Raw genomic sequence first — 25,160 nt, 5'->3', positions numbered from 1 at the left:
ACATGCAAAGGTGTCAGCTAGTCAGCTCAACTGGTTAACACATTTGCTACCAAGTTTGAAGACCTAAGTTCAATCATGGCGACCTAGCTGGTGAAGAAGATAGGTTGCTCTCTGACCTCTACTCGTATGCCATGGCACGCCCATACACACACTCACAAAATAGAAAGGCATGTAACAAAACTTAGAAAAGCTTCACTGTGCCTTTTCGAGCCCCTTTGCTTAGTTCTAACATAACATGCAAATCTGGAATCCCATAGGGAACCGAGACTACACAGACTGGATTAATGTTCTAAGCTTCTCATACAGTATATCAGTATAATGCAACTGAGGTAAGTACATCATTCTTGCCAACAAAGAAAATGAAGCGTACTAACAAAACAAATTTTGTAATATGAGAAAAAGAATCACCTAGGAGCAGTGGTTCTCAAACCTGCCTGCATTTTAGATGTCCCGAAAACTACTGTTTTTAAGATTTTACTATACATGGGGGGCGCTATGGAGGACTTTTGGGATAGCATTGGAAATGTAATTGAGGAAAATATGTAATAAAAATATTAAAAATTAAAAAAAAAAAGATTTTACTATACAAGCTATACGTTAATGCAGGCAAGCTGGGGCAATCAGTCTACATCCCACTGTGCTACAGGAGCATGCTAATGTGGCCTTCCATGAGGTGAGAGCGTCACAAACATCTCTGCACTTACTACTCTGAGCTGCTCAGCACACAAGGTGAGTTTCAGAGCCACCTGTCCGTTTTAGGAGAGAAGACATAAACCTAAACATATGGAGGTAAACAATTCAAGCTTACTGTCAGAAAACAAAAATAAAGCTTTAAAGTTTTATACCAAAATGTGTTAGATGTTGATGTCATGTAAGAGTCACATTCTCATTTCTAAATACCTGAAAAGTAAGAGACGGAGGAAAATAACAACCTTCAGGCTCACTTGGGAAGGGCTTTGTTTGTTTAATACATCTGAAAAGAATTCATATACAAAGAGTTGAGACACAAGAAAGCATCGGTTCGGCACTAACGAATCCACAAGATCAGGACTGAGAAAGGAGATTACCTAAACATTATTTAAAAACTGGAACCTGCAAACAAAATAATCTGATAAAGTCTCTATTAACACTTAGAAAGAATCATGAGGCTCTCGCCATTTTTCTTGCGAGAGCTTCAGCCAGTTGTTCAAAGGTTCCTCATAGGCATGGAGGAAGAAAGGGGACAGCCCTGACTGGACCCCATGTTGGTTAAAAGTGTGCTCCCCAGCCCACGCGCTCATAGCTTCTTAATGAAGCAGGCCTGTGACCTCATCACCTGTAAGGAGATGGCAATCATCAGCCATGATGTGTTTCCTAACACCATCCCGTCAGGAACCCTAGGTACCAGGTCTTCAGCTGAATCTAGGAACACTACACAGTGAGTTGTGAATCTGTGCTAAGCATGTAAGAAAATGACTAACAGGGGCAAAAGAACTTTTTTTAATTAGGAACTCAATCCATTTGGTGTATTTCAAAGGTGCAATACTTTTCATTTATCAATGAAAGAAGATAGAAATTGTTCCCCTCCCTAAATCAGCAACTGGCAAACAAATACCCTTGAAAGTCACAGTCACATACAGAGTGCATCCTAGAAAGAGGGGCGAGACAGCGTCCGCCCACCTTCATGAGTTCCATCACAGACTGGACCCACTCAGGTGGGGAGAAAAGGCAACTTTCAAGAAGGAGTACGCTGTCAATCGAGGCCTTTCTATACTCCTTTCTAAGAGCACCAGGTGGGGACACGCTTGCTAAACTAGACCTAGGGAGTGGAATGTGGAAATACTCTGTCCTCCTCCCCACAGGCTGTCCTATGGTTAACAAATTTTAAAATACAAGTCTAAGAAACAACCCCATACACGCCCCAAAAGGAGAGAAGGGTTGAGAAAAAACAAAACAAAAACAGAAGACACTAAGATGCCCCAGATTACTCTCCAAAATGGAACCAGGGAGCAGCTTTGACAATCTGAATTAGTCTGTTACAGTCAATACAAGCATGCTTGCTTTTAAACAAAAAAACAACAAACATTTGTGGGGATTTTTGTTTTTTTTTTTTTAAACAAGGAAAACAAAAACTAGCACTCATCGCTTTTCAGACAATACATAATTATTCAAAATTAACTATTACTGGAAGGGCAAGGAGGGGCCATACTAATGGGCCTTGTCTCACATGAGTGCATGTGGGTAGGTGCAGGGCGTTTGTCATTATTGCAGAAACGAATTTTAATTTTTAATCTTTAGTTTGATTTAAACATTGCTTTTAGTATGACGACAACACCGGCTGTGCAGAAAGGGCTCTGGAGATGCGTTCATAGCAGCACACACCTGCGGCTCTTCTTCGGTTCTGGAGGCTCCAGGGCAGCCAATATTGCTTCATCAAACACATTCTTTAGGCCTTTCTGAAAAGGGGTAGAAAGAAGAAATGGGCAATCTGATTTTCAGTATCACAACAGAACTGGAGTTCATGTTTAAAACAGTCAAACCCCAAAGACATTAATAACCCTGAAACCCAACCTAATAATTTTGCTTCACTCAGTTGTCTTGTCAGGGCACAGGAGAGATTCAGCAATGCTGGCACAGGTGAGCAGATTTCGTAAGTGGTCCTCTGAGATACTTTTTGCAAACCAATATATATCACAAGAAACAAACAAGCACATGTCATTTGCTCATTCGATGAGTTGTGTAATGTGTAGCTAAAACATTTACCATAGGGAACATGGGAAGCAGTTCTGCATTCAAATGGAGCAGCAGCATGTGAAATAGAGAATACATCCGGACAGCATCCATGTTGTATGGAAGGCAGGGAGTGGACAGCGAGGGTATGGCAGCTGTAAATATAATCACCTTGAACTCCCTTTATCCCACTAATTAAACAAAGCCAAGGGGAGTCAAAGAAGCAGAGGTGGGTACCTGATACAAGAGTGAGGTTAGAGCCAGTTCTTGCAATAGGAATAAAGCTTCACCAGGCATTTATACAAACAATTGTATATTTTTAATTTCAAAATGTAAAGATAACCACAACTGTATGTTTCCCTCACAACAATAGAATCAAAAGCAGGAAAATATAAAGGCAGTAGCTTTACATTTCAATATCAGCAAAGCTTAAGTCAATTGTTAAATGGATGCTAGGATTAGGAGATAATGTGTAACAATGAACTCATAAAGCAGTAAGCAGATACATGGATACCTTCCCCATCCCAGAATGACAAACACTCCATCTACGGCACAAACAGCCAAAGCAAGAGCAACACAAAAGTTTCACTGCACACAGGAAAACCATGAGAATCCTCCCTTCCCCATTACACTCTACTAGCAAGTCAACCCTTTTCATAGTGTGTCATGCAATTACAATTAACAATCAGTAAGCGTAAAATGATGTTTAGTGATGCTTTCTCCATCTAGAACTAACATCTAGAAGCTTTAAAACTCTTATTTTCTCCAAGAAGACATCATTCTTAATGCCAGACCACATTCCCTTTTGCAATAATTCAAACCAAAAGCTCTGCGCATCAGGCAACTCAAGCAGCAGAAAGTTAAACAAGTCTAACGTGACTACTGATCACAAAAAGTATTCTAATTGCATTCATGATCAAAAATGAATACAGAGTTTGCTCTAAAGTGTTGAGTAAGAAGACGCAGAGGCTTTCAAACAGGATGGTTTTATTCCTTTGTTTTAAATGATCTTTCTACAGTAGTGGGACAGGAAGCAGCAGCAAAGAGGGGAAGGAGAAAACGGTTTAGAATATACAGCACTTCCTTTTGGGTTGAGTTTCCGGAGGCTCGAGGGCAGCTAGGATAGCCTCATCAAACACATTCTTCAGACCTCTCTACAAGACAGAGGGGAGGAGAGAGAATAGCAGCCAGGTTAGAGGATTAGAGAGACTAGCAGATAAAATAGCAGTCTGGATTAAAAGAGCTGAATTCACAGAAGCAATGTGTTAAGGAAAGTAGAAACTAGAATGTTCATTCTTAAGGGAGTGAGTACCGAGAGGATAGATAACTGGATAGAAATTTCCACTCAAAAAAGTTAAACAAAGAAAAATAATGAAAAAATGCAGTATGTTAATTTCCAGAAGAATCACATACTGAAATCTAATATTACATTTTGGTTTAAAATCTCAAGGGGAAAAAATAACTCTATAAACACAAGATAGATATGTTAGAAAAGTGAGATTCCCCCCAACATTACTATTGATGATGACGACACCCCTTTTTGAGGATAAATCTACAGTATCACAGGCTTTTGTGAATTCAGCCCCTGAATAACTAAAGGGCACCAACAGCAGCTAACAGGCATGCCACATGTTCAGTGACCTATCTGGATGGGATTAATTAGGATTTAAAAGTCAGTTTCCCAGACACTCGGGAGTATTCCCTATGCAACAGTAGCAGTAACCATAAGGAATGGACCCCAGAAACAGCATGCACTTCAGGTATTGAGCAATGTTACTAGAGCAGGGAACCACCTCCCAAGTCATAAGGAAACAGAGAATGGGGTCTCAGAATGGGAGTCAGCAAGCAGTCCAATGCTTTCAGATGTCTGCATGGGTCCAGCACATGTAGCATGGAATGAAAACAGAACATCCTCACATCTAGAGACTAGACTTGAAATACACTTACAGCTCTGCAAGAAACTCCAAGGATACTGCAATTCACAGCAGTGGAACTCTGGGCCCAGACAGGTGGCTTACCCAGGAGCTCACAGTTTACCACTCAGAGCAGTCTCACATGTTCTTTAGGTCAGTTTGATCTTAAGTAGGAATGTCTCCCAAATCCCAGAACAGAGCCACAGTGGTGTCAACCACTGGACTACCCACTACCCCAGTCATTGTCCTCCTTAGACCCTACACCCCCAGAGGAACCATAGCCTCACAATCCATTCGATACAAAATAAATGAGATAGCAATCAAAAAATAAGGTTTACACATTTTCTTCTTTTACATCCTTTTCCCAGTAGAAATACTAGACTAATGCTAAAGTACTTCTGAAGTCTATCCATGCATCTGTATGAATACTCACAGGCAAATACAAAAAGAAACCAGAGGATGGGAGCGAAATTCTTTGTAATAATTATAATGGGGAAAAGGACTGTGAGAAAGTAGGGTATACTAGATTGAAAAAGGAACTCCTAGCCAAGTGAGACTGACTTAACGTCAGCACTCAGAAGGCAGACAGGAGAATCCTGAGCTTGAAGTCAACCTGAGCTACAGAGGGAAACCTGTCAGGAAAGGAAAGGAAAGGAAAAGAGAAAGGGAAAGGGGAAAGGGAAGGGGGAAGGAGAAGGGTAAGGGAAGGAAAGGAAAAAGAAAAACAAACATTTTTTAATAAAAAAAAAAAAGAATCTTTTCTTATGTATTTACTTCAGGAAAAGATCAACAAGTAACTTATGAGACAAAGCTTATCTTAGCTTCATTACTATCTTATTACATAAAAGTTTAGCTAAAGAGAAGTCCACAAACTGAGCTTCTACATATAACCACAAACCCCATTTTTGATCTTTTACTTCTTTGACTTCTCCGAACTTCAGAATCTGGAAAGAAAAATATAACTCCCCACTCGTCCAGTTCTAAATGACTCAATAATACAATGGAAATCTTACAGAAAGTGTCCAATTGTCTAGAACAAGCTTTGCCAGCAACCTGAAACTGAGTCCATATGATCTATTTAACTCTTTCTCCAAAGCATCCCATATCTAAAGAACAGACAGCTTGCCTCAGATACATGCTGTTGGACTCCACATACTTTCTCCTGACTCCCCACACATACTCACACAGGCAAGCCTGCCCTCGCCTCTCAGGCAGGGATATAATACGAGAACACTTTGCTTGTCTCAGTCTGTGCTATAAAGGGTTAGTTTTAAATGTTTGCTTCTACAATGACATCAACTGCTAAACTGAGCTTGGGGGATATGGAACTAAGAAATTAGTCCTTAAAATTATTCTGCAGAATCTATTAAGTATAATGGCTTTATGTTGAAATAAAAAAAACCAAGCAAAATGCCAAGAGCTTAAATTATGCATCCAGCCCTTCACACACTAACTCCCTCATAAAAAATTTAACTATGTGTAACTGTACATATTACTGACATATATTAGATCAAGAACCCAACATTATTAAAAATTGTATTTTATATATTAGTAGCCTTCATTTTCATTAGGCATGTAGATCTGTTGTATGAATGCCAATTCCTACCAAAATTCTTTCCTTTGTTCCTAAAACCACACTCAGAACCAGGAATGGGCAATGTATGGTGAGTAACTATCAACTTGGCCGAATCCAGACAGGTCTGGGAAATGACCTCTTGGGTACGCGTGTGGAGATGAACATGATTATACTGACTGATGTGGGAAGAGCTACTTTAATTATGGGTGGGACAATTTCCTGGGCAGAGGATTTGGGACTGGATAAGGATAAAGTAAGCTGAGCACTGGCAGCACTGTTGTTTCTGGACTGGATACAATGTGACCAGTGGCCTGAGCCCCTGCTCCCTTGACATTCTGCACATGATGGACTGTACTTTAACTGTGAGCCCAAATAAACCTTTCTCCTTAAAGTTGCTTCTGTCAGGGTATTTTGCTAGAACAAGAGAAAAGGAACCAAGACACAGTGGTATAAAGTTACGGAAATTGAACTGCACACGTGTTTGCTCTCACTCACTGCTCCCTGAATTCAGCTCCAAGGACTTCTAGACACACCACTCAAAAATGGCCAGAGGAAAACTCCGTAAGGGAAATAATACCCTTAAAAACACAGGAGACTGGAGGTAACATATAAGACATATATTTTTGCAGACTATGCCAAAAGTAGCCCAGAGAGTAACGTCCTCTGACTCAAAAGCATCAAATACTGCACTTAATTCTGTCCCAGTTGAATTAACCTAGAAATTGTGTGGTATAGTAAGGAAGAAAAATTTAAGTATCTAAAATGGTGGGGAGGGGGAGCCCACACACCCACTTTTAAGTCTGCACTTATCTGAACCTTACCTGACAGTTTACTAACTCCATCTATACTGTCAGCTTACAGACACTTCCACTGGGCTCCTCCAGGGACCTAGCATTAGCACCAGGTATGGGTTGTATATAAAAGGCTTTCAACTGGACATGTGATTTCATCATCTTAAGATGACCATATGGTATAAAGTAACAATTATAAAACTTCTTAGTCCTAATGAATTCTGTTTATTACTGTATCTCCTTTTAGACTAAGAGTAACAAGTCTCAAATACTTTAAATTGGTGCAGGTTTTTATTATGATAGAATATTAACACACTATATATGTGATTCAACCCTGATTTAAAATATTCTTTAGATGATGATGAAAATTCAAGGTTATAAAGGTCTATTCAGATTAACAAAAGTTAACTTAAAATGTTCACAGCCACTGTGTGTTTGTCTCTGACTGGTCTGAATGCATGAATAAATGCAGTTTCTTTCTCCTGCTGCCAGCCTCCTAGGCTCACTCAATACATGTCTTGGTTTCTGGCCATTGGATCTAATATAACAAGGATTCAGATGTTATTTAAATATGGATAATATTAAAATTGTTTATACTGTTCCCTTGCTGGCTTATACTGTTCTAGTTCGCTGCTGTCAGACCCAGGCATGTTTTTAAAGCCCAGGGTCAAAGGCAGGACCACTGACTTATAAATCATCGGATACGGGTAAAACTCATGATCAGGGTTAGTAATTGAAAGTTTGTACTTAGATAATCGTAAACCACATAACACAATTCCATTCTGGGATTCAAACAGCAAACGGCTGCCTGCCATCTGTGCTACGGGATAAAGATGCTGCAAGTCATGGCTTCATCCACATCTAACTAAGCCGCAAGCAACGCATGACATGAGCTGACCACGGAAACAGGTTACCAAGGATGCTTTTATATTCCATAAAGGTCAGAAACGTGCCCAGTCTCTAACTACAAACTATATTTATAGATTTACAAATTTTATTTTGATACTAGAAGAGCAAAATCAAAATCCGTAATTTTTAAATCTAAACTTAACAGAGATAAAACACAAAGTCCTAGCAGGTAGTGGCTCACGCCTTTAATCCAGCACTTGGGAGGCAGAGGCAGGTGGATTTCTGAGTTCAAGGCCAGCCTGGTCTACAGAGTGAGTTCCAGGACAGCCAGAGCTACACAGAGAAACCCTGTCTCGAAAAAAACAAAAACAAAAAACAAAAACAAACAAACAAAAAAACCCCACAAAGTCCTAATCTTAGGAAGCTACTAAATTATTGTAAACTGTTAAGGATAATTAAGAAATGCAAGTTAAGGGGCTGGAGAGAAGGCTTAGCGGTTAAGAGCACTGACTAGTCTTCTGAAGGTCCTGAGTTCAAATCCCAGCAACCACAAAGTGGCTCTCACAACTACCCGTAATGAGATCTGACGCCCTCTTCTGGAGTGTCTGAAGACAGCTACAGTGTACTTACATATAATAAATAAATAAATCTTAAAAAAAAAAAAGAAAAAGAAATGCAAGTTGATAGTAACCTTATAAATAAATGATCAAATCTTTTAATGTGTCCAAAAATATATTTGAGGTTTCGCTATGAATTGACATAATTACAAGATTAAGTTTTACTTAGCCCCTTGTTTTATGTTTGCAAGGTACAGTTTAGCACAGATACCTGAAAACAGACAAAGATTGTTTAACTCAGATAGCTCGGTGGGTACTAGCCCTCAAGCCTGTCAGAGACCTGTTGAATATGGCATTTAATATGCTTAAACTTATTATATGACAGTGACTCCCAAATCCTAACAGTGATACACAACCCACTTCTTCAGGTTCTTCAAGAAGATATATAGGCAACATGACAAAGGACTAAACCTGGTTTATAGTACATTAACCAGTGGGCAGACTGGCCCACTGCCTTGCCCACTAGGGCCCAGCCTGCACTGTGGGCAAACCAGACACAGGAAAACTTACTGCTATGATTTATTGCTAAGTGTTGCTGAAGACAAGAGGAGGTCAGTCTCTCCCATGTTCCTTCTCCACAAAAAAAGGCCTCCCTCTCCTGGCCTAATGGCCAAAGACCACCTCTGACCACAGTGCAATAGGACCATAGGAATCTGGGACAACTGTCTAGATAGTGGTCTCTGTCATTTTTTATTCCAGACTGCACAAAGCACTGGAATCTCCCAATCTTAAACAGGCATCCCAGTCTTCCAGAGCTCTGACAACAATGTCTTAATTTCAGCTAAGAAGCAATCAGAAGAGATTATGTTGCCCTTATCATAAACAAAAGGCTGAAATGTCAGGGCCAAATTCTGACAGTTGGACAAAAGCCCTCATTCCTCAGGAAGTCATTTTCTTATCACTGGCAGAAGGGACAAATTGCTACGTAGGGTGCCTATTAGCATAACCAAGTGCATGCTGACTTCCACCCACTCCTTACCCTCAACTTCTCCAGCTCAGAAGCCCCCATCCCACCCCACCCCACTCCACCTCCAGCTTCTCATTCCCTTCTATTTCAGCCCTCTCTTGGTCCTCCTCTCTCTTCTTCCTTCAAACCCCACCACCACCATGGCCAAGTCCAGTTTGCTGGCCATGTTCAGTCTACTATTTTCTCTCTCATCTCTGGATTCGTCCTGATGTCTCTCCTTCATATCTACAATAAAAAACCTTCCTCTCAACTCTACCTTGGAATAGTCATGTCAGTTTATGTACTCTGCAGAACTACACTCACACAGTATACATTCACGGACAAATTTTTAAGGGAAAAAAGAAAGAATAAAAGGAAAGAGCCTCTGTATCCTAATGCTCAAAACAATTGACTACAGAGACATAGGTTCCAGAGCCCTCCTTACCTGTGTGAGGGCGGAGCACTCCACATACTTGACAGCCTTCAGATCCCTCGCCAGCTTTTCAGCAGTCTCTGGAGTAATGGGCTTCTGTTTGTTCTTGGCAAGTTTCTCAATAGTAGAGGGGTCATCTCTGAGATCAATTTGGGTCCCAACAAGCAAGAAAGGAGTCTTTGGACAGTGGTGAGTTATCTCAGGCACCCACTAAAAGCAAGGTTTTAAATGCTTTGTTAATCCACAAGCCACTGAAACTGTAACAGGGCAACAGAAATTCTGTGCTTGCAGGTTTCAAGGGGCAGAACCTGACTTACCTTTTCTTTCACATTTTCAAATGAGGATGGAGAGACCACTGAGAAACATACTAGAAAAACATCTGTCTGTGGATAACTTAGCGGCCGTAGTCTGTCATAATCCTCTTGCCCTAAAGAAAAAGTTAAGAGAGGTTGGCAACTGAGATCTGGTATCCTTGCGGCATTAAAATCACAGGTCAAGGGCTAAAGCTATAGGTATTTAGTATACAGAGTGATAACCTAGCACACATACAGCCTTGGATTCAAGCCCTATACCACATTAAAACCAGGCATGGTTGGCATAAGCTTATAATCTCAGCACTAGTGAGACGAGGCAGGAAGGTTAAGTGTGAGCATGAGATCATATAAAAAATTGTCAAAGATGAGCATGGCGGAGCTAGCAAGATCACTCAGTGGTAAAGATGGTAGCTGACATGCCTAACAACCTGAATTCAGTCCCCAGAAAACAGATGGTGAAAGGAGAAAATCAACTCCCCCAAGTTTAGCTTCTTGACTTCCACATATACATGCTATGGCATGTGCTTCCACATACATACATACATACATACATACACACATGTAATTTAAAAGGAAAAAAATGGAGATAGTGTGCATGCCCATAAACCCAGAACTCAGGAAGCAGAGGCACTACAAGTTTGGGTAGTCTACAAACCAAGCTCCAAGACAGCCAAAACTACATAGTAAAAGTCTTGTTTCAAAAAAGAGGAGGGCAGGGGGATTACAGCTCCGGTAACACTTCAGGTATTCAGCTCTTAGCATATCAGCCCTTAGTGACAAAGCAATTTTCCTAATCAAAGGTATAGCTTAATAATATGCTGTTTGGACAATTCTCTCTGTGCTAGTCCTATTTATATATGCCACTAAATTAAACAGCAAGGAAATTGGCATACTACTTTTTTTTTTAAGTTCTTTATTAATAACTCAGTAATAATGTAACAACAATAAATCATTACTACAGGTGTAGCTTAAGAAAAAAATCATATTTACTTCTAGCTACTAAAGACCACAGTGAAACCACCTAACAAAATACTCTACTGAAGGCATCCACCATCCATAGTAACTACCAGACTAAACCCAATGCTCGGTCCATAGGTACATGTTAAAGTCAGTATCTGTAACTGGAAGGGCCTAGAAAAAAGGAACTTGGCAAGAATGAAGGAGATGTAAAATAATTAGGAGTTAGCCAGAGGTGAAAGAGTCACAAAATAAAAATGGCAAAAACTAAACATAGGAAGTCCTAAAAAAAATGGAAAGACACCCTATGCTCATATGCAGGATGACTTAAGGTATCAAAAATGAATGAATGAATGAATGAATGAATGAATATACAAATAGATATAAAGATCAATTAATTGATCGATCTTGGTAGGGTGTCTTGAAGGGGAAAAAAGAACCATGATCTGGATGAGAGAATAATAACTAGAAAGGCAAGAGTTAACCAAATCACAAGCGAATCCAATTTACAAAAACAGGCAGAAGGCTTATTAACATTTCTCCAAAGTATTGACAGGAACATAAAACTGAAACACAGAAATTCCTAAAATAAAAACAGATTTTTCAACTGTTCAGCAACTCCACTTACAGCTATGCAGAGCTATAAGAACTGAAAGCAGAGTCTCCAAGAAGGATTTGTTAACCTATGTTCACAGCAACATTACTAACAACAGATAAACAGGAGCAGTTCTTTGCACCAATATTTCTAGTAGTTTAAAATTGGAACCAAACAAATCAGTTCACATGTGAAAACACAACTGTGCTATATTCAGTCAGAGTAGAATAGAGCATAGCAACAAAAAGAAGCACTGGCATTTGCCTAAGAATGGCTCTCTCACATGTCAAACATAAATGACTCGTAAGAAATCCCAGAAGAGTAAAGAAACAGAAACCATCTATGGCTGCCAAGGCCAAAACACTCTGCAAAGCAGAAGCAGAATTTTAGGATATGGATGACAGATATGGATATGGATAGACAGATAAAATTGCTAAGAGACAACCACTGATTATGGTGGAGGTCATTAAAATTCATCAAACCTAACACCACCAAAATTAATTTTGTCATACTCAGTAACACTTTTTAGCTGGGCACACCTGTAATCCCAGCAGTCAGAAGACTGAGGCAGAGAGATTTTATATTCAAAACTAACTTGGATTACATAAGGATACTCTCTCAAAAACATAAAAAACAAACAAACAAACTTTTGAAGAATGTTTTTAAATGCTTACAACTGGCCAGGTGTGGTGGCACATGCCTTTAATGCCAGTACTTGGGAAGCAGAAGCAAGTAGATCTGTGAGTTCAAGGCCAGCCTGATCCACATAAAGAGTTCCAAGTAGCAAGGCCACAGTAAGACACTGGGTTGTTTTTTTTTTTTTTTTTTTTTTTGGTTTGGTTTGGTTTGGTTTTTTGGTTTTCTTTTTATTTAAAAGACTACCCAGAAAAAAATGAAGAAGCCAGTATTAAAAACAAACTGAAAATAATTTAGAGAGCTGTTTTAAGAAAAAAAAAAAAAAGGCACAGTGCTCTCAGCTAAATGTGGTTTATGTGTAGTAAGACATTCTTTATATCTGCATTATACAGACAAAATATACTACAAAAATTTTCTAATGAAACAACCACCCTAATAAATAAATACCAAGTTTACAGCCTTGGTCATATTTACACAACTAAGATTATTTCATTTCATGGTCTTTTGTAGCCCTGCCTGGCCTTAAATTTGTTTTAAGACCTTGAGTTTCTGATCTTCCTGCTTCTGCCCAGGACTGCTGTGATTACAGACAGAACAGACTTAAGTAGTAATGCTGGGGAGTGAATCAGGGCCTCGTGCATACAAGGGGAGTATGTTAAACTAAATTACATCCCTAGTCTCCAACTGTGAGGCCAGAACAAGGAAGTGAAGGAAATGATCAGCAGACATGTTTTCTAAGCTCATCTTCTTAGTCTCTTTCCAGCCTCCAAACCCACTGGAATTTACCTAAGGATTTTCTGACTGTATTGTATCTTCTTTCATACACCCAGGATACTCCAAACTCCTATTGGCCATCCAAAGTCAAGAGAAGCTTGAAGGGAGGGAAGAGAGGGAAGAAGCAGGCAGGCAGATAAGGCAGGCAGGCAGGCAGGTTTTTCAGATGGGGGTCTGTCTACAGCCCTGGATGCTGGGTGTGTGACACCCATCAGTATATTCAACCCTGCTTAGCTATTAACAAAAGATAAATGATTACTGAGACACTCATTTCATGGTGTCCAAAAGACACTCAGTAGCAGCAACTGTTACAGATCAAAATATTATGAGACGTAAGTTTTCACCTGCAGTATCAAAAAGTCCAAGAGTGTATGGCTCTCCACCAATCATAACTGTGACTGCATAGTTGTCAAAAACCTAAAAACAAAACAAAGAAATGCAATATTGTTAGTGGGTGAGATAGCATAACTCTTAGCCATTTAACTCCTTCCCAAGAAGGAGATTCATTTTCCCTTAGTCCGTTTTCTTTTTTGTAACCAATCTCGACAACCGTGTTCTTGTATGAGCTGAATGGTTCTTGGGGGAAAAAATGAAAGACTTTTCCCTAGGATATCTGTTTGGCACCAGCCTCATACACAAGGAAACACAAAATCGTTAAGTATATCACAGAAAGTGGGCCTTCAACTACAGAGGACCCTTACAGGCCTCTTCAATGGGGTTGGGCAGTAAAGGAAAAGTGATAGTCATTCTTTCTGACAACTAGTGGTATTGAGAAGCTTTTGAATAAAACATTTTGCTAAAGAAAATAAATCTGCTTAAAAAAAAAAAGAAAAAGGAAAAAATAAAGTAGGTACAGTAAAAAACTTTTATAATCCCAGCACTTAGGAGGTAGAGGCAGGGGAAAAAAAGCAGACCAAGGTCACTTTGACCTACTTAGTGACTTTGAAGCCACTATGGGCTATATAAGCCTGTCTCAAAAATAAATATAATTTTTTTAAAAAACCACCTTCAAATCTAAAAAATTTAAGACAGTGCTAGACTTTAACAATGTCCAATATGGCTGGGCGTGGGAGCTCTGGCCTCTGTAAGCACTTGCACTCCTGTGGACATGGCATATCACACAAATAAAAATTAATAAAATAATTGATTAAAGAGAACAACAGGAATGTGTCAGGTATGTTGGATAGCATCTATCTTAGCCATTTTAAATGGAGGCCCATTTAAAAATTTACCCTACTGCTATTCTTTCCCCAACAATACACAGACATATAAAACACCCAGAAACCCATTTTCTTCTTTTTTTTTAAAAGATTTATTTATTATTATAAATAAGTACACTGTAGCTGTTTTCAGATGCACCAGAAGAGGGCGTCAGATCTCATTATGTGTGGCTGTGAACCACCATGTGATTGCTGGGATTTGAACTCAGGTCCTTTGGAAGAGCATCAATGCTCTTACCCATTGAGCCATCTCACCAACCCCCTAGAAGCCCGCTGTCAATTCATCACATCAAATAAAGTCATGAAAGACTTGGAAATCATGTTTGCAAGTAAAAACTCAAGACACCAAATTCCCAATGGCTATCTCACCTTACGAAATGATCCACATCACGTCTCACAAAGCCCCTTGTACCTTTAAAACATCTTCTGATTAATGGGCCAACTCAAAACTGTAGTTTTATTACCAAATTACATCCTTAAGTTCTCAGCCCTCAAAGAAACTTCATCTTCTTTCATGCAGCCTTAGCCTAACCTCACCAGCTGCGCCATCACAGAGGCTAACTATGAGTTAACTATGTTAACTATGTCTCTGAAGATTGACCTCAGGTTCCAGACTCTTTTTTTTTTTTTTTGGTCAATTCCAAAAGATACGAGTTCCATAGTAGGTATATTTTGGACCCTTATAGTTCCTAAACTTACTCTCCTCTCAGCACTGAAAGGGCAAGTACATTTAACATAATTACACACGCAACTCTGAATAAATCTTGTAGCCCCAAACATGCTTTCCCAAGTATCACTCCAATCAGTGTCTCCTCTAGTTACTGAATTATTCCTCTCTCTCCTCTTCCCGTCTAAGGAGGAGTTAATACAGCAATTACAGTGAGTCTCCCAAGACTCCAGGCAGATCTGAATGCTCTTAGAAAAGTCTGCCCTCTACCCCTAAAATTCAGTGTGAAATGAAACCTCATCACTATTTAGAGAACAGCTCCACAAGGTAAGCAGAAACATTACTACTTTCTCTGAAATTATAAGATCCTTATATTTGCGCCCCAGGAGGTCTCTAGGCTTTATTAATCAATGGCACAGACACAAAAAGTCACCTCATCCCAAATGTAGGATGCACTTCTGCAAACTGACAGCCCATGCTTCATGACCTTCCAGACCTTCTTACAGACCGTGTGTCACCCCTTCTACCTAAGACTCATTTTCATCTTTTACTTTACTTACCTTTATTATTATCTTATTTTTATATGTATATGTGCTTTGCCTGCATGTATGTCTGTGTATCACATGATTGCCCAGTGCCATCAGAAGTCAGAAAAGGGCGCTGGATTCTAGGTAGCTATGAACCACCATGTGGGTGCTAGGAATTGAATCTTGAGTCCTCTGGAAGAGCAGCCAGCGTTTTTAACTGTGGAGCCAACTCTCCAACCCTAGCTGTTCTATTTTAAAGTAATCATGCATGAGAAGTCAAAAACCTTTAAACTGTCAAACAGTGGGCTGCTGTGTGTGGCATTTGCTGCCAACCATGACAACCTAAGTTCAACTTAAGAGCCCACACAATGGAAAAAGACCCCTTCAAATTGTCCTCTGCCATCCACACATACACCACAGCAGGACACAGGTATGTACATATAACACACACCCCACAAAGTAATAAAGGTAGTAAAATTTAATTTTTTTTAAAAGGGCAAGACAGTCAAAAATAGTGTAGGCAGGCCAAGTGTTTTCCAATGGACAGACACTACATTACAATCTTTTGCTAGTAAAAAGCCTTTATACTTACAGTTGGTACATATTCTGATGGGAATTTGTTTGTTGTGTAGGATATCAGGAGACATGTTTTACCAACAGCACCATCACCAACAACAACACACTTAATTGTCTGCATTTCGGAAACAGTTTTGTATCCACTTTTAATATTTCAAATTAGATGTTGACCTAAAAAGAAATTAAAGACAATTATTTTATTGATTTATATTTAAATCCATACTTTTTTCCCCTAACAACAGGTTCGGCCACTCAAACCAGAACTAGCATTACTGCTATGACTGAAAACCTCTAAAAAGAAAAAATGGCAACTTGCTCAGAGCAGCAATTACAAGGATTCATTTGCTAAGTTTCTGGACCTTGTTGTTTTGTCTTAAGTATCAAAGTAGAACAGTGACCGAAATATTCCTTTTTTTTTTTCCTGAGACTGGGTTTCTCTGTGTAGCCCTTGCTGTTCTGGAATTCACTCTGTGAGTGGCCTCAAACTCAGAGATCCGCCTGCCTTGGGCAAGGAAGGTGTTATAAAAAGAGTCTCATGTGGTATATGAAGTATAGTTTGTGAAAGCTGCTTTAGTGTGAGCACACACGTATTATATGCAAGACCAATTGCAGCCCAAAGAATACTCTAAAAAATGACTCACTGCCCAGCCTTAGAGCTGCAGTAACTCAGGATAGAGTAACAAGCAGCACAGCCTTCGCCCATCCCCCTCAGAACTTGTGAGCATAAGGGCCTGGACAATCATCAGAGTGACCTCTAGTTCTCAGCAGCCATGTCAGCACCAGTTAGCCTAGTTATTACTCATGGCCTCAAGAGTTTCAACCTACATTTTTACAATGAAAATATCAGCTCTTATAGCCATAGTGATAAATTTTAAATTGTAATTATTATATGGGCTAGGAACATGGTTCAGAGGTACAGCATTTTCCACACAAGCCTAACAACCTAAGCTCAGATCCCCAGAATCAAATAAAACTTAGGTGCAGTAGTGATAGACAGTGCCAGTAATCCCAGGGTGCCCCACTGGGAGGCTGGAGGAAGAAGCTTACAGCATATATGGTACACGAAGCAGTAAACAAGAAAACCCTGTCTCAAAAAAACACGATCAAAGGCAAGGACTGACATTCAAGGTTGTCCTCTGACCTCTACAAGTATACCAGAGAGTGTGTTCATGCATGCATGAACACACATCAACACAAATACGCATGCCATGCAAGCACTAACACATGTGTGCACATACACACTTTAGTTTCTCTTACTACTGTTTTACCACCTGTCAATTACAAATACATCAAGAATTTATTGTACTTAAAGATTTCCCCTCAAAAAAAATGTTTAGATCTGTTGTATGTATGTTTTGCTCATGCATATGCCTATTGTGTACCTAGTGCCCACAGATATCAGAAGAGACAGCTGTGAGCCACAACACTGGTGCTAGGATGGAACCAAGATTCTTTACAAATGTTAACCACTAAACCATCTCTTCAGTGAGCCACCCTACCCCTACAACCCCCACCCCACACTAATTTTTTAATCTGGGATATTAAGATATGGAATCTTTGTGTGTCTGTGAATGTGTTTAAGTCCACATGTGCTTGTGTGCAAAAGTGTAGGATGGCCTCAGATGTCATTCTGGAGCCGCCATCCACCTCGGGTTTTTAACAAGCTTTCTCATTAGTCTGCTGTTCACAAAGCAGAAGAGATAAGCTTTTGTAGAAAAGGACCAACTGTTTTATGTGGGCTCTGGAGATTGCACCCAGGTCCTCATGGTCTTTACCAATGATGAATGATTTTCCCTCCAGCCCAAAAAGATTAGACTCAACAAATAATCTCAACACTATTTGAGGAGGTGGAGGCAGAAGGATCAGAAGCTCAAGGCCCTAAGTCTCTTTAAAAAAAAAAGCAAAAACAGCATTTAGACTAGCAAAGCATTTAATGAGCAAATAGTCTGATCACCAAGTCAGTTACTAGTTCAACCTAGAATTGTTCTTGGACTGTAACCATGATAATGAGTACCAAGTGCTCACCAGATGCCTTGACTGTTCAACACACACTACTCTTCATCCTCCAGCCACTCAGCCAGGCAAAGCTTCTCAGCCTGTGGATCACCACCCCCTCGACAAACCTCTACCTCCAAAAATATTTACATTATGATTATAACAGCAGCGAATTAATTATGAAGTAGCAACGAATATATGTTTATGGTTGGGGGGGGGTCACCACAACATGAAGAGCTATATTAGGGTCATGGCATTAGGAAAGAACCACTGTTCTGGGCTGGAGAGATGGCTCAACAGTTAAGAGCACCGACTGCTCTTCTGAAGGTCCTGAGTTCAAATCTCAGCAACCACATGGTGGCTCACAACCATCCGTAATGAGATCTGGCTCCCTCTTCTGGAGTGTCTGAAGACGGCTACAGTGTACTAAAAATAAATAAATAAATAAATAAATAAATAAATAAATAAATGTTTTAAAAAAAAAGAAGAACCACTATTCTAAGGAATCCAGTGTCTTCTACACATTTTACAGGCGAGATGAGCCTCAATGAAGTCAAATAACTGATTACAATCACTCAGCAGAGTAGTGAAACTGCCATTTATATCCAAGCACCTAGTCCCAAATTTGTGCTCTTAAACATCACTGTTCTCTCTCTTCCAAAAAGTAACATTAGTTTAAAAAAAGGGGAGGGGGGTGACTACATGTTTCACTTTGATAGTTGCCAACAATACAAAGATGAAAGGAGAAATAAAGTAAAAACAAGACACAGGAGTTCATTTTTCATTTCTTCACCCTGCAAACTGAATTTAAGTGGAAGAGGGCAGACAGAGTAATGCAGCCATTGTCCCTAACCCATCATCTACCCACGAAGTGTTCCTCATTTCATGTTTCCCAACCTCAGCAATTTTTAGAAACTCGTTGTGGGTTCCTTGTCTAGGGCCTGAGTTCTGTAATCAGACTGGCTCCATCACACTCCATCTTTGTAGGTTTGAACTTTCTTCTCTACATATGACGATAAAAAAATATAACTCTTCCCCAGAGAGTAAACTGAATAGATGATAAAACTTTTGTTTTTGTTGTTTTTTTCGAGACAGGGTTTCTCTGTGTAGGCCTGGCTGTTCTTGAACTCAGAAATTCGCCTGCCTCTGCCTCCCAAGTGTTGGGATTAAAGGCGTGTGCTACCACACCTGGCCTAAAATGTAAACTTAAAACAGCAATAGGTAGAGAGTTCTCAGCAATTAAGACCTTGCTCTGTTCTTAGAGGCAACCCCAGCTCAGTTCCCGGCCTGTCACTCCTGATGCAGGAAATCTGACACCTACAACACATGTGCACATACTATACATAATTAAAAAATAATTATTTGTTTGTTTGAGACAGGGTTTCTCTGTGTAGCCCATACTGTACTGGAACTTGCTATGTAGACCAAGCTGACCTGGAACTCAAGATCTGCATGCCTCTGCCTCATTAGTGCTAGAATGCTCATGCCATCAAAATCAATCTTTAAAAAAAAAAAAAAAGGCAGACATGCACAGGTGCATGCAGAAGCCAGAAAAGGGCATCAGGTATCCTAGAACTACTATTGTAAATAGTTGTGAGAAGGACTGTGCTGTGCACACCTTTTAATCCCAACACTCCAGAGGCAGAGGTAGGCAGATGTCTGAGGTCAGTGTCAGCCTGGACTACAAAGTGAGTTCCAGGACAGCCACTACACAGAGAACCCCTGGCTCAAAACAAGCATGTGGTTGTGAGCAGCCTCTCATGAGTGGTAGGATACAAACTAGGGTTCTCTGCCAACATTGGTATTCCATCTCAACTGCTGAGTCATCTCTCCAGCCCTCAACACTAATGCTTTTATCTTCTAGTTCTTACATCTGGTGTTTCAAATACCCTTTGAGAATCTTGGGAGTTAAAACCCATAAAGAGGCTGGAGAGATGGTTCAATGGTTAAACACACTAGCTGCTCTTCCAGAAGACCCAGATTCAATTCCCAGCACCCACGTGGCAAAACTGTCTATAACTCCAGTTCCAGGGGGATCTGGTACCCTCACACAGACATACATGCAGCAAACCACCAATGCATATAAAAATAAATCTGTATTAAAAAAAAAGAAAGCAAGAAAGGCTGGAGAGATGGCTCAGCGGTTAAGAGCACTGACTGCTCTTCTAAAGATCCTGAGTTCAAATCCCAGCAACCACGTGGTGGCTCACAACCATCTGTAATGAGATCTGACGGCCTCTCTGGTGTGTCTGAAGACAGCTACAGTGAACTTAGACATAATAAATAAAATCTTAAAAAAAAAAAAAGCCGGGCAGTGGTGACACACGCCTTTAATCCCAGCACTTGGGAGGCAGAGGCAGGCGGATTTCTGAGTTCGAGGCCAGCCTTGTCTACAGAGTGAGTTCCAGGACAGCCAGAGCTACACAATGAAACCCTGTCTTGAAAAACCAAAGAAAAGAGAGACAGAGACAGAGACAAACACAGACGGACCGACCAGGTCTCTCGCTGATCGGCCTGGGGCTCACCAAAAGGGCTAGGCTGACTAGCCAATGAGCCCAGGGGTCTGCCTGTCTCTGGCTGCTTAGTGATGGGATTATAGGTGCACACCACTACCATGTCCAGATATTTTTTCTCTTTTGGGGAAGGTAGGGGAGTGGGAAGTGGTCTTCTCTATGTAGCCCTGGCTGTCCTGGAACTCACTATGTAAAACAGGGTAGCTTTAACTCACAAAGATCCCCTGTCTCTGTCTCCCAAGTGCTGGGATTAAAGGCACACCTAGCACCTTGACCAGCTTTTTATAGCATGGGTTCTGGGGATCAAACTCATAGGCTTCCTTGCACACTTTAGCAAATGAACTATCTCCTAAACCTCACGTAGTGATGGGAAGATGGCTCAGTTGGTAAGTGCTAACAAACATGCAGTCCTAAAGTCCATCCCCAGTATCAAAAGCAGACACATCTATACACACTGGTCCTGGCACTGGAGACAGAATTATTCCTGGAGCTTGCTGGACAGTTAGTTTAGATGAATCAGCAAGTGCCAGGTCAGTGAAAGACCCTGTCACAGAAACAAAGTAAGTTGCAAAGTGAGGAAGACACCTGACATCTATCTCTGCCTCACACATGTGCTCATATTACAGAAGCAGTCCACATTTACATGGAAGTGTTCTAGCACACTGTCCTATTTATAGGGTTCTACATCAGAACACATGAACTGATACAAATAGTCTACTAAGAGCACACTATTGCTTAGGAATTACTACCAAAAAAAAAAAAAGTCTGACAGTCTCGTGTATCCTAGGCTGGCCTCAGAGCTAGAGATATGCACCAGAGCTTTGTACATTCTAAGCAACTGAAGTATATCCCTAGTTCACATAAAACTCTTCTATACCTCCACCATAAATACCTTCTTCCCCAAACAAGCAATACATTGTAAATGTTTTTGAACCACGGAATAAATATAACTTACTGTATTAATTCTCCCACTATTACTCAAAAGAACTAAGATAAAGAATGATTAAGTTAGATATGAAAGGTATTTTAATGAAGTGATTACAGCCCATCATTTTATAGTTAAGAAAATTCTGGACTGGGTGTGGTAGCTCATACTTGCAATCCCAACACCCGAGAGGCAGAGGCAGGAACATTACAGCAAACTTCAAGACAGTCTGTTATGTAGAGCCCTGAGGCTACAAGGAGAGAAAGAGGAAAGGAGAACTCTGACTTGAATTCAAATTTGTCTCAAAGCCAGAAAGCTAGTATATATGTATCCTGACATTCTTTTCCAACTCTAAACTTTAAACAAATGGTAGTACATGCCTGTCACCTCAGCAAAAGCATCATTAGTTTCAAGCCCACATGGGCTATATGAGAACCTACCTGCATTTATAAAGAGTTGTTTTAAACTTTACAGTTTTTAGAGCCATCAGTAAACAGGAATTAGACCTCTTTAAACAGTCAAAACAAAAAGTTGGGTATGGCAGCAAATGCCTATAATCCTGGCACTCAAAATACAAAAGCAAGTATATCAGATTTTCAAGGCCATCCTAGCTGCATATCTAAGGCCAGCCTAGGCTACATGGGATTGAAGGGAAAGGGCTCAAATAAATAAGGAAAGGCGATTGAAGTGCATAGCTCAGTAGCAGACAATGTGCTTAACCTTAACATACACAAAGCCTTGGTTTGAATCCCAACACCCAACAATCTGATAAGTGCAAAACTTTGTACCATACAAAGCTATCTGTGGAACAAAGTTTATGCCCCCTAGAAACAAAAAGCCTACTGAGTAAAGATAATATGTATTCATCACCTCCATACATTCTTCCTTCCTGACATCACGGATAACTAATGTCTTTCTAGGTAGTAATTTAGAAAGATCAACTGGAATTCAGACGTAATACATTGACCGAACTTACATAGCCTATGGTTCCATCCCCAGTAGGTTAAAAGAAGAGGGGAAGCAATAATGCTACTGTCTTAGTAAGAGAAGACTAGGGCCTAGTTTACTGACAGTTCTGCACCTTATACAGGTAACACCCAGAAGTGGACAGCTGCAAGCCTTTCTGGGATAACCCTGAAAAACACCAGTGAAGGGAAATCTTCACATTGGGCACATTCTCCATCAGTACCCATGGTCATACATTTTGTTTGAAAGGAAAATGGTCAGGTGTATTGATTATTCATTGGCTGGATGGTCAGAGACTAGAAAGAACATGATTGGAAAATTAGTGAGAAAAATATCCGAGGAAGATGTAGAGACTCTCAAAATGAACAAAGGATGTGAACATATTGTGTCCCCTGTAAATGCTCATCAAAAAGTGACTTTAGACCGGGCGTGGTGGCGCACACCTTTAATCCCAGCACTCGGGAGGCAGAGGCAGGTGGATTTCTGAGTTCGAAGCCAGCCTGGTCTACAAAGTGAGTTCCAGGGCAGCCAGGGCTACACAGAGAAACCCTGTCTCGGGAAAAAAAAAAAAAAGTGACTTTAGGGCTGGAGAAATGGCTCAGCACTGACTGCTCTTCCAGAGGTCCAGAGTTCAAATCCCAGCAACCACATGGTGGCTCACAACCATCTATAATGAGATCTGACGGCCTCTCTGGTGTGTCTGAAGACAGCTACAGTGTACTTATATATAATAAATAAATAAATCTAAAAAAAAAAAAGTGACTTTAGCAGAGAGGTTAAATAATCAAGTAGACAGAATGACCCCATTCTCTGGACAGTCAGCCTCTTTCTCCAGCCATCCCTGCCATTGTCCAATGGGCCTATGAACAAAGTGACCAGGGTGACAGAGATGGAGGTTACACATGGACTTGACAACGTGGACTTCCACTCACCAAATCTCATCTGGCTACAGCTGCTGCTGAGTGTCAGACTGAGCCCTAGATATGGCACACCATTCCCCAGCTGACCAGCATCAACTGTCCCAGCAAAGCCAAGGTTTTTCTTTAGTAGTTCTACTATCTTGTTAATCACAGCTGATTCTTCATCACCAGCTAACCAAAACCACAAATTCTTAACTCAAAATAGCATTATGACCCTGACTCTCAAAATTAAGGGACTCTCAATCTTCCTTCTGAAACTTCACAGGCCAGACCTCTACTGTCTTCATTGCTCTCAACATTCATATCTTCCAAGAGCCTACAGAGCAACTCACCAAGCTTTGAACACTTATGGCTTTTCCAGCCCGAAGTCTGGTTGCAGGTCTAGAAGCATCTATGGAAGGGCCCTAAAGACATCAGTATTGTCTGACCAGCATCTCCTTCAGGGAACGCCATTGCTGGCTTAGCAGACAATGACAGTATTTTAGGGAGTATTGTAGGAGTACATCTTCAGCTGAGGGTGGGAATTACTTCCTTAGGTGAGATAAACCCAAGAGAAATCTGAGAATTCAAATTTCTCAGCCTCAATATGGTCCTCCCACATTCCTCCACCCTAAATTTCAGAATCGCACTCTTATCAATTAATGCCCTTACTTTAACTGTGTGGGACTTGAATTTTCACTGTAACTCAGCCAGTCTAATAATGAGAATTTTTATTTCATTTTCTACAACTTGAGAAATTATAGCTCTGTGGCTACAGGAGAGTAGATTCTCTTCCAGGACACACTTAGAAACCTGTAAATTGTTTATGTGCATTTAAAGCCTATTACTGAGTTTACTGTTATCCTTCACTATATTCTGAGATGCTAGAAGTTGGCTAATTTTATCACAGAGCAAATTCTTTTCCTCTGCCAATTTGTCCAGAGATGCTAAAAACAACCAACCAGCAGCATCATTTTCCTTATTTTCCACAAACTGTCAAAAGTTTTATATACAGTCACCAAATACTTTGTATCTTAAAACTGGTGAGCTGGGATAATGTATGCATTTGCCTCCGTAAGTTTACCAAAAAAAAAAAGTTCTTATCATGGGCTTTCAGTACTCTCCAAGCTTTTAGGAGAGGTTTTACTAACCATAGGTGTTGGCAAATACTTAAAATGTTCATCCTTACACTTTCATTGCTCTAGAACCACTTCTGGTACCAAAATCTGTTTAGTTAGGATTCTTTAAGGAGTATTTATCTATCTATTCATCCATCCATCTATCCAGACAGAGTAACAAGAAAGGGAATTTATTAGAATGGCTACCAAGCTGTGGTCTAGGTAGTCCAACAATGGCTGTCTACCAAGAGAAGGCCCCGAGATCCAGTAACTGTTCAGTCCACACCTCTAAAGGCTAGACAATTCAGAAGATCTTCAGTATACACCAGAATCCTGAGGTAGGCACTATAAAGAAATGGACTTGCCAGCGAGAACAAGTAGGCAAAGAGCAAAATTCAAGTCCTTTACATAAACTGCAACTAGAAGGTGTGACCCAGATCAAAGGGAGATCTTCCCACCTCAAAAAAAAAAAAAAAGAAAAAAGTGGATTGGGGGCTAGAAAGATGGCTCAATAGTGAAGAGCACTGACTGCTCTTCCAGAGGTCCTGAGTTCAGCTCCCAGCAACCACATGGTGGCTCACAACCATCTGTAATGGGATCTGATGTCCTTTTCTGATGTGTCTAAAGAGAGCTACAGTGTACTC

At 40.3% G+C, this 25,160-nt stretch overlaps 1 protein-coding gene across 2 annotated transcripts in view; it reads right to left on the bottom strand.

Moving 5' to 3' along the window:
- Positions 1–944: 944 nt before the first annotated feature.
- The window catches only part of Cdc42 (cell division cycle 42), a 37,434-nt gene continuing 13,218 nt past the window's right edge, over positions 945–25,160 (bottom strand). Inside the window, exons 2-6 of one of the 2 annotated variants that reach the window (XM_021159845.3) lie at positions 16,117–16,271; positions 13,455–13,527; positions 10,152–10,261; positions 9,847–10,044; positions 945–2,435 (exon numbers count right to left, since the gene is read on the bottom strand). In XM_021159845.3, the coding sequence (XP_021015504.1) occupies positions 2,346–2,435; positions 9,847–10,044; positions 10,152–10,261; positions 13,455–13,527; positions 16,117–16,221 (576 nt within the window). In that variant the 5' untranslated portion in view covers positions 16,222–16,271 and the 3' untranslated portion in view covers positions 945–2,345. Of the gene's footprint in view, positions 2,436–3,676; positions 3,864–9,846; positions 10,045–10,151; positions 10,262–13,454; positions 13,528–16,116; positions 16,272–25,160 lie in introns of those variants that run through there. The other variant, XM_021159846.3, reaches the window with a different exon arrangement.

The sequence above is a fragment of the Mus caroli genome, unplaced genomic scaffold (assembly GCF_978045245.1).
Source record: "Mus caroli unplaced genomic scaffold, Mus_caroli_1 scaffold_6, whole genome shotgun sequence".
NCBI classification, from domain to species: domain Eukaryota; kingdom Metazoa; phylum Chordata; class Mammalia; order Rodentia; family Muridae; genus Mus; species Mus caroli.
This window is presented reverse-complemented; position numbering and strand designations above follow the sequence as displayed.